At 36.0% G+C, this 15,770-nt stretch overlaps 1 protein-coding gene across 8 annotated transcripts in view; it reads right to left on the bottom strand.

The window, feature by feature from the left end:
* PDE4B (phosphodiesterase 4B) overlaps positions 1–15,770 on the bottom strand; it is a 565,055-nt gene that overhangs the window by 168,457 nt on the left and 380,828 nt on the right. Inside the window, exon 1 of one of the 8 annotated variants that reach the window (XM_074334884.2) lies at positions 7,836–7,900. The exons of the other annotated variants lie outside the window; for them this stretch is intronic. Coding sequence (XP_074190985.1) covers positions 7,836–7,885 — 50 coding nt within the window. The 5' untranslated portion in view covers positions 7,886–7,900. Of the gene's footprint in view, positions 1–7,835; positions 7,901–15,770 lie in introns of those variants that run through there. 8 annotated transcript variants of the gene reach the window in all.

Raw genomic sequence — 15,770 nt, 5'->3', positions numbered from 1 at the left:
CCTATGGTATATGTTTCTTTCCTTCTAATATGTTTTTGATGGGTGAGCAGTCCATGATGGACTTTTTTTTGTCAATGGGCAAATCTTACTCTCCATGCCATAATACTAGATGTTCTCCTCCATGTAACTTCTGCTTCTGTGTGCAGTCTTACCTACCCCGTTGTCTATTCTGTGTTCCAACTCATCCATGAGCAGTCCTATTGCCAGATAAAGGAGAAAAGAGTCACTGTTCTCTATGCATGCACATGTACCTAGGTAGTCTGGCACTGGCTACTCATAATCTACGGGTGTTTTGATATTAACAAAGAAATACACTGGGTGAGTTTCCCTGGCAAGGTAGGCAAACACCAACAAATCAGTGACCTTGAATTAATCAAAGCAGTGAAAAATGAAGGTTGATTTTTTTTCTGACAGATGTAGAGATTTAGGTATTGAACATATATGCTTCATTATCCAAACTTAATTATCAGATCCTTGATAGTCTTTCCCTTATTTATATGTCTCAGCATGTAGTATGCCTTATATAAGTGCCTTCTTGCCTGTAGCACAAGTATTATAAACATTTGTGAACTGTTGTTTTATAAGCAATCAAAATATTTTTAGTCACCAAATATTTTAGATCACTAAATATTTTAGATCATCAAATATTTCTAAGTATTTATTCACCAAATAAATATTATTTTTCTGTTTAAAAGACCATGAAAGATTTAAATATATTCACTAAATAAATTTAAATATTTATAAACTTTATGAATAGTAGCAATAATTAAAACAGTCTCATTAGCAGTCAAGAAATCAATACTTAAACAAATTGTCTTTATCATATGGTATAAAGAGCAAGAGTTAGAATCATATGGACCTGAGTTTGTGTTTAGATTGTGCTCAATATTTGTTTTATGAAAATGAGAAAATAAACACCATCTAAGCCTTAGTTTTTAATCTGCAATATAGGGATTATAGTACTTATCGAATAGGTTTTTATGAAGAATAAATGTGTTTAAAGTACCTTAATCTGGCATAGAATAGATATTTAATATTTTTAAATAATACATTTTCTTCTATTTTGAGTTTTTTTTGGGGGTGGGGTGAGAAGGGGAAAACTGTTACATGGAAATTTCAGAATATGTCACCTATCATGAGCTTTTTCAAATAATATATAAGAGAATAAGAGATGCATATATAACCTTTTCCTTTTACTGTCTTTTTTTTTTTAATTTAAGGAAACATGTATATTTAAAATAGCAAATCTTCCCTTTTATTACTGTGGTATATTTAGGTCGTATTTGATGTCCTTCTATAAGTTTTATACATTTCTCATAGTATTGCATATTTTTGTTGCTATTATGAATTGTTAAAAATTCAATTTTTTAAATTTGTTTCTACTAATTATAGGACATCATTTTTTTTTAAAGGTATTTTGACATCGATCTATTACCTCCTAGCCACAGAAAACAGTTTAGTGGTTACAGGAAGGTAAGGAGGGAGGGGAACAAGAGAGTGAAGGGGGTCAAATACATGGTGATGGAAGGAGCACTGACTCTGGGTGGTGAACACACAATGTAAAGTATGGATGATGTGGTATAGAATTGTACACTTGAAACCTGTATTATTTTATTAACAAATGTCACCCCAATGCATTTAATAAAAATTAAAAAAAGGAAATATAATGACATGACTATAGATCATTTATTATAACGAATGAGTGTTTATCAGTATTGTTAGATAATAGATTAATGTCAAAATACTCTTTACTATCTTTTGTTTAAGGAATAGTAGGCATTGTGATGAGACTTCACAGCAGTTTTAAATGCGAATTCTAATTCTAAGATTTTCCCTTTGTATCTTAGAAAGTGCTTTTTGACGATGTGACTGAAATTTTTGGATTTTCACAGCAACATACTGAAGTCTGTGATGACTCTTTCCAAAGCTTTGTTTACTGAGCTATCCTGGCACCTCACCTTAAACAAAGGCCACAGAGCTTTCCTGTTATTTACTCGGAAATCAACACCAAGGGCTTACACTAAATATTCTTGAATGGGGTTTCCTAAAACGTTACAGAGCCTGAATATTTATTATCTGGCTCCAACGTGCTATGGACACAAGCCTAAACTTGACTCCTTTTTTTTTTTGTCTGCACCTTATGACACTTCTTGGACAAAAAAAAAAAAAAAAAAAAAAAAAAATTCAGGGCTTTGAAACTTTGCTGCTGACAGAATAAAGGCTACAGAGTAACTCTTAGTTTTAAAACAAATCTTCTTTCAGCTAAGTATTCTCAAGGATGTAAGCGGATTGAAGACCAAGGCTTGCCCCATGCCATCTTTCCAAATCACTTGAACTTGTGGAGAAGCCTAAGTCCCAAGTCACACAATTACAACTCACACATACACATACATTCATGCACTCTTTCAACAAGATTTATTGAGCACTTATTGTGCTAAGCATTTAGGATCTATCCATTATCCAAACAGACAAAATTTCTTGCCCTCATGGAGTTCACATTCCAGTTTTGGGTAGGGTGTGATGTGGGAAGGAGTGGGGACAGAAAATAAACAATACACAAAAGTCACAGTATAGAATTTATCTTTCCCTGGACCAGTCATGCCCATTTCTATCTCCTTTGCATCTGCTTTTCTCTCTGTCTGGAAAGCCTCCTTTATGACCCAGAAAAACCAAAATCCAATAGCACCTCCTCTGTGAAGCCTGTGCTAGCTCTTCTTGGGGCCTTATGGAGCTTTTAGGGTAGTCCTTTTACGGCATTTCTCAGATTGTCTTCTAACTGACATGTGTCTGTTTCTCTCACTGAAGGACAAGCTCCTCCTAGGTAGGAACCTAGCAAGGACAAATTCTAGTAAGCATTGTATTACCAGGGGCACCACGTTCAGAGCCTATTAGAGTTAACACCCCTATATAGCACCCTGAAAATTCAGTTAAATCATGCATGCAGTTTTAGTGGATCATAAAGAAAACAAAGATTAATTTTGAGGTTAGTGGTGATTAGAACATTTCCTTATACACCACTCACACCAAAGTTTGGATAATTAATGCATAAGTTTAAGAAAGATTTTTCTTGATATAGAACTATTTTATATGAAATACAATAGTGTGGGTTTTACTAAAAACTGATTCAGCAGGCATGGTAATTCAAAAGCTAACTTTTAATTAGTTGACACAAATTGCTAGAAATACCCATTTTATGACTTGATTATCTTTTACAATGTTAATTTCACCAGTGCTCTGATCATTTGGATAAGTTGAAGAGTATAGTTAAGATGTTTATTTTCTTCTACCTTTAATTATTACAAGGAAATTAAATCACTGTACTAATCCTAAGAGGGAAGTCTTAGCCATCAGACTAACTTACTGTGATTGGCACAACAGAGTTTACTTTTGGGGGGCTCCGATTGAAGGCAGGGAATATATCTTAAGAGCGGAAGTCCCTGCCACTTTTAGGTGTTGCCTGACCCCACTGCAGTATGAGATCTGTGGTTTTGCAAGTGGGGCCCTCTCAAGACATTCTCTATCAGATTAGCTCTCTCCTTTTTTGCCAGGGTCCTCCAATCTTGGCATTTTCCTCGTCTGTGTTTAGCTTCCAGAACCTAGCCTTCATTGATTCAACTATGCAATGAAACAGGAAACTGCCTTTCTGACAGAGAGGAAGGTTTCAGGAGCCAGCTAACCATCCCTTCCTGCAGTCAACTCTCAGGGTAATTTTCGGTCTTTTTCTGAGCTGATAATAATAGTCTGAGCCATCTGTCTTTAATCAGCTTATAATATTAGTACTAAGTACTACCTAGTTTTGAATATTGAATAAGAATATGTGTTCCTTCTAGATCTTTTCTCTATCAAAAAACCAATCTAACAAACAAACAAACAAACAAAAGAAAACCTTTTGCTTGACTTGTCAAGACAATAATCTCATGGAAAAGTGTATTTTTCTGCCCCGAATTTGAAGCAAGTGCATCCACAGTTCTTTTGCACCCCGTGACACCTAGCTTCATGCTGAGCACAGCAAATAATGTGATGAATGATAGATTATGCAGCTTCAGTAGTGTGTGCTCTGCTTGAGCAGGCTATATGCAGTTCCTTTAAATAGCATAGGAAGGAAGAAATAATGTAATTCTTCAAATATTCTACACAGGTTTTCTCATCAAAGTAGTTCACAGGCATTCAACTCATACTGCTTGTGCTATGGCTAAAGTCTCAAAAGAAGGATAATGTCCACAGCACAGGAAAACTAAAAATGAATACATTCCTGAAAGTCTTGGGTGTTTATGTTCCAGCTAAATAAATTAGTTGTAGATTAAAATGAGTTTTTCTGCTGTCTGTACCTATCAGTGACTATCAGTAAAAGATAATGCATTTGCATTTTTGTGAGTATTCAAGTTTTACTGGTTTTTATCTTCATCACAGAGACCTGATCTCAGGCATGTATGCTGGCTTGGGTAATTAAAGCAAAGAGCCTTTTTTGAGCTTAAAAGAATAAAATAAAATAAAAAGCACCCTTCACAATGAAACTACACACAGGATTGTAACCTAATGGTTGTTAAAAGTTAGCTCTTGCACAGTTTGAACATTAGCTTCTGTGCAGTGTTTAGCTGTGACAAATACACTGTCAGGCTCTACAGATTTTCTACTATTTCAAAGAATAAACAAGTATTTACTGATTTCTAGGAACATTACAAATCTATACCTTAGCTTCTAATATGGTTGCTGTAGTAGCCAACATGGGCTTAGGTTAAACTCATATCCTGTCTACTAAATTCACTAAATGTAGGTGTGTCCTGCTTTAAGGACCATGTGGTACAAAATAGATACATACAAAACAAATAAATTGGTAAGTAATTTTCCTTCAAAAATAATTCTTCTCATCGCTAAAGGATTTCCCTTAGGGTTCCTTTAAAATTTAGCTCTCCTACTGCATTTAAGTGATTGTTTATATATAATTAATTGATGTGGGTGTAATTGGAAATGTAGAGCCCAATGTTATTTTCTCACCTGACATCATGGTTACGTGTCGTTCAGTAGAAACAAATACAGGTAAAGTAACGAAAACAAGTAAGTCAAATGCGTTCAACTGGAAAATATAAAATGTACACTTAACTCTTCAAAAGATATATAAAAACAGATACATCTTTATCAGGTAGAGAGCTTAGATGAATACATTAGGCAAGTTTCCAAGCCTTTAGTTGTTGAACCTTGAAAATGCTTTACCACTTACAGTTCAACGCTCTAATTGTGATGTTCCATTTTGATCATTGCAAATTGCCATCTAAGAGTTGACTGAGCCAGTGGGTCACCTCAAAGATTTTGAAAAACACAAATAGACTCTTGTGAGGTTAGTAGTACTTGCCTGAATTTTTTCCTCCAAAAATAGAATACAACTCTACTTTGATGGAAGCCCCCTTTGTTTCCATAGAAAACACCCTAACCAGTCTCTGCTCTTAGGCTGGTGCCACACATTGGCTTTGTCCTTCTCTGCTGTAAGACTCTCATAGCTATCAGGATAAAATTGAAGCTATTGCAAGGGCTTATCTAACCTTTTCAGCATTGTCTCAGGCAATCACTTCCCTTCTTATGATTTGGAATGGCAACCGTTTTTTAAATTTTTTCCCCTGAAAAGAATCTTGCTAAGCTTTGTTATATATGGAAGGTTTTTCTTGTGATTCTCTGTCTAGTTATGGCCTACTAAACCATCAGAATTCTAGATAGTATGGCACACCTGTTTGATGCCCCAATCTGACATAGGTGTGGCCAAAAGCAGGCTGTGCACACATCTATTATTGTTTTAACACACTGATTTTAAATTGTTGGTTTATTTGTAGGTTTACTCTATCTGATGGTTACAGAACTTTGGATCCCAGAAGATTAACACAGTACCTAGTTTATAGTAAGTGCTCAACAAATGTATGTTGGAAATGTGAATGAATCAGCCATTTTAATGGATAAGTGGGATTTTTTAAAAGTTGATTTGAACAACATATCATTACTAAAAAAATCTGGATTTTCAACAAAATGCTAACCAATTTATAAACAATATCAAGGTGATGAGACAAGCAGTAAAGAGGCTAATATTTGTTGGGTTAATTCTTTGGACTAGTTACTGTGCTAAAGTACTTTTACATCTCATTGAAATACCACAATCAAACACATAATACCTATACTCTTTTTCACATTTCATTCTTAATATGAACTTAGTATTCAGTGCTTCATATGTGCCAATAACTATGTTAGGTGATTCACGCATCGCTTAAATTTCACAACACTGCAAGGAAAGCATTATAACCTCATTTACAAACAAGAGACTTAGTGCTCAGACCTGTCCAATGTCACAGAGTTGGTAAACAATGAAGCTGGGATTTGTATCCATATCAATCTAGTTCTTCAGGCAGTGTATATTTCATTGAAATATCACTTTTCTCAAACTGTTTTCCATTAAGATATTAATAGGTATTTCACCCCTTTTTTATGTCAGATGTTTAAATTATTTTTCCCTTTTAAATATATCTTCTTTTTAGAAATTCACAATGATATTAGTTGTATCTCATAGCTCTGAAACCATCAAGAAACCCACCTAACTGTGCAATCAAATGTTTTCTAGTTTTAACAAACCACCTCCTTTTTATTTCATCACAGACCACTAATGTTCCACTCCTTAAAGTTCATGACTCGCTCAACTGCAGTTATATTTAAATGGGGTAAAAGGTTTTTGTTTGTTTGTTTGTTTGTTTGTTTTTTTACACAATTGTCTTTTGAATTCCATTGTTAATGGGAAAAGAAACATTCTAAGTTCCTTTTCCTTTCATGTCCTCTATATTTTCTCTGGACCTTAGAAAAAAATGTGACCAGGAAAAATTGTGGTCTTATTTATGAGAACTAATTATGCTCAAAATTAAGAGTAAGAGAGCTTTGCTTTTCTGATTTGCTCCTCAACGCCACCTAAAGTATTCATTGAATGAACTGCCTGAAGCCTGTGCTAGGTACTCTGCAAAATAACTATGCCAGTCATAATTTCTGTCCTCTAGAAGCCTTGACGTTCAGAGTAGTTGGAAAGTTAAATAATTCCTGAGTACGGAATGACTATGCTTAAAATGTATGCTCATTTTCCTCTATTTTGATGCATATGTAAACCAGAGATTATGAGATGACACAAGAGTAAATCAGCACAAATCATCGCTTGGTTCGAGTTTGTGACACCCACTGTCTCCCACCTACCCACAATTCCATGTTTCTTACTGTTTTAACTCTCAAAATGAAGACACAATTCACAGAAAATAGAAATATTTAAACAATGCAGAGTATTTTACATCTCTCCTATAGCTCTAAAAAAACCCAAGATTTAAAAAAATGTTCCACTATGTATTAGCCACATAAAAATATATATTTGAGTGGTTAAAAAAAAACCACTTTACACTTTGTAGTAATGGCTCATTACCTTATACGTCTTTTTGTAAGAGTCTAATAAAGGAAAGCGTTTCAAAAATAGTCTTAATTTAAAATTCAAGTGAAAAAAAAAATGAAAACCATTCACAAATTTTACCCTGGCCTGATGAAACAGAGAATTTATTCTAGCAGAAAACCTCCACTTAATTCACTACCTACATCTGTAAAATAAATTAATTAATAAATAAATAAAATAAAGAATTTTTAATATATGAATGTACTCAAAGTATTTTTCTTAAATGTCATAGAATTTTACAAAGTACTCCATTTCCCCCAGTCTTTTTGCTTATTTTAAATGTCTTACTGTTCAGTCATTCTAAATATGAAACCATGTCTCAGCTCTATTCCTGAACTGTCAGATAAAGTTTGTTGTTCACAGCGTTACCAACACCTACCAGATCCATGAATGTCGCCGGGGAGGAGGCAGATCACTAACATGCAACATGCTGAAGGGTTGATGCTCTATCAATGTCCCACCACTCAGGAACTCCGTTCATTTTCATTCATTTCCCTGTGTTCTTGCAGCCACATAGTTATTGCTTACCTCTTTGTCCTTTTATTTTTCTTTCCGATGGCATGCCACTTGCCAGTGCAGACATCGTTTTCGATAGAAATACAAATGACCTAACATTTAACATGTAAGCATTCAACTGGAACATCATCAGTAGTTTCCTTTAGATATCAAATGAGAACATTGATTTTCCAGTCAAATCTGAATGATAACTTCCCATGGTGTGTGTAGTAGCATGTCTTCTAATTTATCTTGGAAAAGGAAAGCATTTGAGTTTCCAAAATCGTGGCAAAATCTTCCTTTAAACAGTATCCCGTGTTTTCTCTCTCATTTTGCATTTTCTCCTCCATGCCTGGTGATACGTGAGCATGTTTTTTGGGTCTTCATTTAACAGAGAGAGTGAGCAGATGAATCAAATAAAATTCTGTCTCCTTCCACCTTTTTGCATTGCGTTTCGAGCGATCGAACCTCCTGTCTGACTCAGTCTGCATTGTTTAGCCCATTCAGAGTACGATGAAAGAACACCTAACACATGGGGTCAGATTTCCTGAATGGCATATGTTATACCACAACAAAAGAGAAAACCCTGGAGAGATTAGAAGCCCTTTTCATCACAGGAGATTACAGAGCAAGGAGAATGTCTATGTTACACAAAGAAATAACAGTGTGACTAGAATAACAGATTCAATTTTGTCCAGGTTTGGGACCAACACCCCTGACGGCTCGAAGCATGCTGGTGTGTATTTAAATGTCCACCTCTGGCCCAGGAAGACTGGCCTTTAGCAGCTATAATACAATAGCCCTCGAAGGCCACGGGGCTTATCATTAACACAGCACAGCAGTAACAGGTTCAAAGATCCTCAGATCCACGAAGAACTAACGGCATCTGTCTCCCAGCGAGACAAATCATACCCCAGAGACATTCAACAGAGAGGACAAGGGTCTCCACATTCTGGATCTCTGGATAGAATACGATCATTGCCACGGCTCACACTGACAAACACTGGTTTGCAATCAAAGGAGAAGACCTGTCTGAATGGCTTTGCCTTTGTCTCTTGTTGTGGGACTTAGTCTCATGTATCATCCTTCTAGATCTTGATAATCTTGTATTATAACTGGATGTGTGCTCCTAGAAGGGATACCTGCTTTCTTTATTTCATATTTTCCTCTACATTTCAACTTTCTAAGCCTCACAATGTCTCAGAGAAGCTGACCTTAGGACAGGACTCATTTTATGCAGTGGCAGCAACAGGTATAAAAAAAGAAGAGGTACACAGACAATCGACACTTAGACACGAAAACCAATTTTCTAACTGGTCTTCCTCTTATCTCCTTGCCCCATTACAGTCTATTTTCAAAATAGCAACCAGAGTAATTCTTCAAAAACCTAACTCAGGCCACCTCATTCGTCAGCTGAATAACTTCCAATTGGTCCCCATTTCATTCAAAGTGAAGCCAAAGTCCTAACAATGGCCTACAAGACCCAAGATATAATCTCAGTCAGCTCCCTAACCCCACTGCTCCCTGAGCTCCCCTTCTTTACTCTATTTGGGCTGCACTGGCTCCGTGCCAGGTATGCTTCTGCCTCAGGAATTTTTCATTGGGTATTCTCTGTGCTTAAAATGCCCTTCCCCAGTTCCCATTATGGTTCACTCCCACATTTCCTTAAGTCATTGTTCAAACGGCGTTTGCACAGCATTTATCACCTTCTAACATACATACTTTATTTATTGTGTGTCTCATCTGTATCCTCCCACTAGCACGTGACTCCAAGAGAAACAAGATTCCTGAACTGTTTCTACTGCTTTATAGTTAGTGCCGACTCTAGTGCCTGGCACAAAGTAGGTGCTAAATAAATATTTGTTGCAAAATTAATTAATGAATAAATTAATAAAAATGAGTGCTAGTCCACAGGCTTACAGCTAACAAGAAAGAATACAGTTGGCCTAGTTTATAATTAAATAGGAGTCGTTTTCATCAAAATTATATTTTGGGTCTGGGTGAATGTTCAAGGTAACTTTCCTATAGGAAAAGGCTTTATCTTTTTTCTGCTGGTTTAGGGAGCAATAGCGTTGTTAAGAAGGAGTAAGCAGAGAAGACAGAGGCATTGGTGAAAGTCATTCGTTTAATCCAACCAGGCAGCATGATGACTTTTGAGACTGTTAATAAAGGATTGTCTGTAGATTTTGAAGGAAATTTTAAAATAGCAAAAGCTATCTGGAAAGACTTGATAAGGGGAATTTTAAAGATGACATGTGACTAATTCACCACCATAACCCCAACAAGAGACTATCCTATTACTCTTGGAAACAGGAAAAAAAAAGTCACCTTATATCATTTTTCAATTTCATAGGATTATCAAAAAGTTTAAGTTCCTTTAAAAAAATAAAAGTTTTATTGAGATATGATTCATATGCCATAAATTTCAACTTTAAAAAATGTCCAGTTCAATGGTTACCAGTATATTCACAATTGTATAACCATCACCACTATCCAAGTTTAGCACATTTTCATCACCTCCAAAAGAAACCCCCATCTCCATTTACCCTTCCCTTTGCCCAGGGGTGACCAAACTGCAGCCCGCGGGCCAACGGCAGCCCATGATCCATTGTTAATTGGCCCGCAGCAAATTCCAAAAATATATTTAGTTTACTTAAATAAACCAGGTGAGGCAATGCGTACTTCACCTCGAGTGAGTGGCCCGGCTGTTTGTGTATTTACGGCATATGGCCCTTGGTGAAAAACGTTGAAAAAAGTTTGGACACTCCTGCCTTAGCCCCTGGCAACCACTAACCTACTTTCTGTTTCTATTGATTTACCTATTCTGAACATTCGGTATAAATGGAATTATACATACAATATGTGGCTTATTTCACTTAACATAATGTTTTCAAGATTCATTAATGTTATAGAACATACCAGTACTTTATTACTTTTTATTGCTGAAAAATATTCCATTTTATAGATATGTCACATTTTGTTTATGTTGATTGCCACTTGAGTTGTTTTGACTTTTGGGCTATTATGTGTGGATCATGCTTCTATGAACACTTATATACAAGTTTTTGTGTGAATGTATATTTTTGTTTTTCCTGGATATATACCTAGGAGTAAAATTGCTGGATCATATCATAACTCCGTATTTTAAATTTTGAGGGATAGCTAAACTGTTTCCAAAGTGGCTGCACCATTTTACAACATCATCAACAATGTATGAGTGTTCCGATTTCTGCACATCTTCCCCCAAATTTGTTATTGTCTGTCTTTTACATTATAGCCATCTTAGTGGGTGTCAAGTGGCATCTCATTGTGGTTTTGAATTGCATTTCCCTAATGACTAATGATGTTGAGCATCTTTTCATGTGGATATTGGCCATTTGTGTATTTTATTTGGAGAAATGTCTTTCAAATCCTGTGCCCATTTTTAAAATTGGCTTAGTTGGCTTTTTATAGTTGAGTTGTAAGAGTTCTTTATATATTCTGAAAATAACTCCCTTATCGGAGATATGATTAACAAATATTTTCTCCCTCTATAATGATGGTATTTTCACTTTTTAATGGTTTCCTTAGAAGTACAAACATTTTTTATCATAATGAAGCCGAAGAACACAGTTAATAAGATAGAGTGGCAAGGCAGGGATTCAAATGTAAGTTAAAGAAACTAAGTGTGAGAGACGCAGCTTACTCAAGGTCACTCACCTAGAAGATCTCAGAGTCAGGGTTCAAACCTAAGTTTTCTGACTATGTTTTATGTGCAGTACGCCCTACTGCCTATAACAGATATTGTAGTTTTTTTAGTAAGAGCCGAACTACTGGCAGCAGCAATTCCTCAGCATGGCAAAAAAGGTCACACATGTAATATACATTACTCTAGGGTTATATCTGCAAAATGTCACTCTTTTGGTTTTCTACTAAAGCATGTTTTCCTGATGGAGTGGATCCCGGCTTCCAGTTGAGAGGGCTGGGCCACATCAGGAAACGATTGAAAGAAAAATGATGGCAGAGACTTGCATACTTATAGACAAACATATCTCAAGATTTGTGCTTAAAGCTCATGAGAAGGAAAAGCAACAAGGAATAAATGTTATCTGAGAGCACAAAGACACAACAGCTAACAGCATGAAAGCCACCAAAACAACTTCGATTGAGCAGGCTGTTTCATCTAGTAATAAGTCACGCCCTAGTGCTACGTAAAGATCGCCCATAAGCCAGCCCCGAAAATCTGAAGTGTAGGGCAGCTAGATAACCTATATGTACTCAAACAGGGCAACACATTTTATATCACTAATTTTTAACCTCACTAGTTTTAAATGACATTAAACAATTATTTTGCTCAGGAACAGTTTTACATGCTGAAATGTGATTTAATCGGTTAAAGCATCTTTTTTTTTTTTTTTTTTTCCAGTTTGTTACATTGTATTGCTGAGTAGAATTCCATTGTATGGCTATACCCCAATTTGTTTATCTAGTCACATGTTGTGAATTATTATACATGACATCTGTTCTTTACATGGACATAGGTTTTCAATTCAAGAAATGGACTTGATGAATCATATGATAACTGTAGGTTTAGCATTTTTAAAGACATGCCAAACTGTTTTCCATAGAGGCTGCACTATTTCATAATCCCATCAGACATGGATGAGGTTTCTATTCGCTCCCGTACTCATCAATTGTTACATTTTTTTTTAATCTTAGTTGTACTACTGGCTGTGAAGTACTATCTCCTTGAGGTTTTCATTTGCATTTCCCGAGTGACTAATGAATGCTGAGCCTCCTTACATGGCTTTCATGCACAGTCAGTCCTATATATTCTTTTTTTTAATTATTATTTTTTTAAGTTAGTTTCAGGTGCACAAGACAAAGCAATACTTAGACGTTTGTAGTTAAAGCATCTTATAACAAATGTGTTTCTGAACAAAAATCTAATGGGCTGAAGAATTTGTAAAGGTATTTCTAAGCCATCTTCCTTTATGAGTATTTCTTTGATATGAAAAGAAATCAGAATCTATATTATTTGATTTAGAAATAACAAGAGCAGTAAGAATGACTAATAATAGCAATAAGCAATAATTAATACACCAGCAATAACAGTAGTAGTATTATTAAAAATCATAGTGGTAAGAGATTACTAATACTACTATCATGGCATTTAATCCTCATCACAAACTTGTAGGGAAAGTATCCTTATGTCCATTTTACAGATAAGGAAACTGAGGTTCAAATTCAGTCTCAACAAGCACCAGTGCCTCAGGTACTATGCCGAGTACTGCCACCCATGCAATCTTATTTACCACTCACAGCACCATGTGAGGCAGGTATTGTTAATTCTATTCTGTAGATGAGTCTCAGGGAGAATTAAAAGTTGTCCAATCCTATAGCTAGTAAGACACAGCGAAGGAATTTGAGCACAGTTCTTTGTGCCTGAACTTCTAGTACAAAACCATAGTTCCTGAGAAAATGTTTATACATAAAAGGGGGTCTGACAAAAAATTTTCTTGGTAGTTATGTAAATGGGAAGTTGTATTTAGCTTCTGAACCTCAATAAGAAAAATAACAATGAGAACAAAAACAGTTCACATTCATTGAACACTTACTTTACGTCAAATTTTGGATTGAGTAAGCACTTTGAACTTCTTGTTATTTAATCCTTACGATAATCCTATATTATCCCAGTTTAGAATATTGAAAGTTAAAACTCAGAGAAGTTCAGTAACCTATTCATGACCACTTCAAGTCACATTGAATTGGCTTTTTGTTTCTTACAGACAAAAACACATCAGGTACTTCACCTATCCATTATCCTAATGACTGATCATCCTAACCCATTCCTCAGTTTATCTAAGGCCCAGCTCATCTACACCCTGTGACCGGAAGCCAGCATAGACTGGGCAGCAAACCGATCTGTAGCCGTGGAACACACAGAACCTCGCTGGCTTACCAGCGATCTGAGCTAGAGTCTATGTGTGTGGGGGGGACTAAACAGTCACTAGAATTGTGGAAAGCAGTCTGCAAACCCATGAACTTTACCGCAAGAGAGCCCTGTGAAAGCACAGTTTGTCCCGTGCATTCGTTTTCAATTAGGGATAAAGTGAGGAGGCAGAAAATCCTTGGAACCTCAAGCACAGACCACTTCATACTATAAAAGTTTGGAGCTTCCAAAAACCCTTATTACATATTAAGCACTTTGTTTTTTGCAGCACTCAAAAGTTCTTGGCTTAAAACTACAGCCATTTGATGAATACCTACTTGTCACTGATAAGTACTCAAATTGGCAGGGATGAGTGTCAAGGGCTTTATATGGTTTTTTATTTAATACACCAAAGAAGCTTATAATTGTGATATCATGAACTTCATTTTAAAGATAATAAAATCAAAGATCCAAGAGATTAAGTCACCTACTTAAGGTCACAAAACTAGTGGATGAACTTGGGATTCCAGCCCAGATATGTTTGGCTCTAAAGCTCTTGCTTTTTGCACTATCCAAAGCCTAAGTAGAAAATCAGTTCCACCACTTATTAGCTGTGTGTCCCAGGATAAGTCATTTATACCAATGAGCCTCACTCAGTATCTTCATCTTTAAAAACAAGTAATAATAGAGCTGCTGAGATGATGAAAGACAAATAGGTCAAATATAAATAATACTATGAATGACCTCATAGATATAATAGGTAAATAGATAATTTGCATGAAAACACCTGGGAAACAATAAAATACCATATAAGTATGAATTTTAACATAATTGGAGCTTCTTTGGAAAAGAGTCTAAACAGAGGAATCAATTCTCTTATTCAAAGAATTGAGTGTTAAACCAGAAACCCATTCAGAGTAAGATTATCTTGATACTTTAGACTTGGGAGATTATCCAAAGCCTTCCACTGGGGGACAATTTCCCAGCATGCAGTCTAAGAATACATTCCGAAGGAAACAAAGGCCACTCTGTGAGTGTGTGTGTGTGAGAGTGTGTGTGTGTGTGTGTGTGTGTGTTTCTGCTGAGGTTTCCATGCCTGTGCCTGTTTGTGCATGTTGCTGCTGAAATGGGCTTCGCTGATTTTACCAATCGCTGTGGTCGTCTGTAGAGCTCCAGATGTTCTGTAGGAGTTGTTGAGCACCCAATTTGAATGCCAAAGAAAGGTGCTTATAACTACTATTCCAAAATAATGTGTTTCCAAGATTGGGGAGTGTATACTATAATTTTCAAGGGAAAAAAAAAAAAAGAACCGCCTTTTCATCTTTCGGAAGATTGAGTGTTTCTGGTGATTTTTCAATTCCTTCCTGACAATGCACACATGTCCTTTAGGATGGGATTTTGATCTGGAAATAATAACATGTTGATGTTCTGACAGCACCACTCTAGAGTTATTGCTGGAGGGCTGGAAGCCAACTTGGCTCCTGATTGTGAAGTCTGATGGAGGCATCTACTTTTGATGGTTCTTTGTTTTTGTACTTAAATAAATCTTAGAGGCACAGTCAGTATAATTAGATCTTCATAGGCCCTAAGAATCAATTTGATTTCAGAAAATTTTCCATGAAAAAAAACCCAAAAATCTCTGAGGTCACTGAGTCCAATTTAGTCATTCTACAAATAAGAAACTGAAGCAGAGACTTGGGTGGGCACCCTTGGATAGATAGAATTTTTTTTTTTTAATAACTGCATTAGATAACTTCTTTCCATTAACAAACAAACAATAACAACAACAAAAACCTCAGCAGGTTGTGTCACACGTTAAACTACCGAGTTCTAACTCCTTCGAGGGGTAGAAAGAATGAGCAGCAATATGGTATGGAGAGCAGAGAAGGGGGCAGTGGTTAGAAGCCT

Source organism: Rhinolophus sinicus, chromosome 14 (genome assembly GCF_057876585.1).
Source record: "Rhinolophus sinicus isolate RSI-liver-muscle chromosome 14, RSI-T2T, whole genome shotgun sequence".
Lineage (NCBI taxonomy): Eukaryota > Metazoa > Chordata > Mammalia > Chiroptera > Rhinolophidae > Rhinolophus > Rhinolophus sinicus.
The sequence above is the reverse complement of the archived record's forward strand: the minus strand, read 5'-3'. Positions and strand labels throughout refer to the sequence as shown.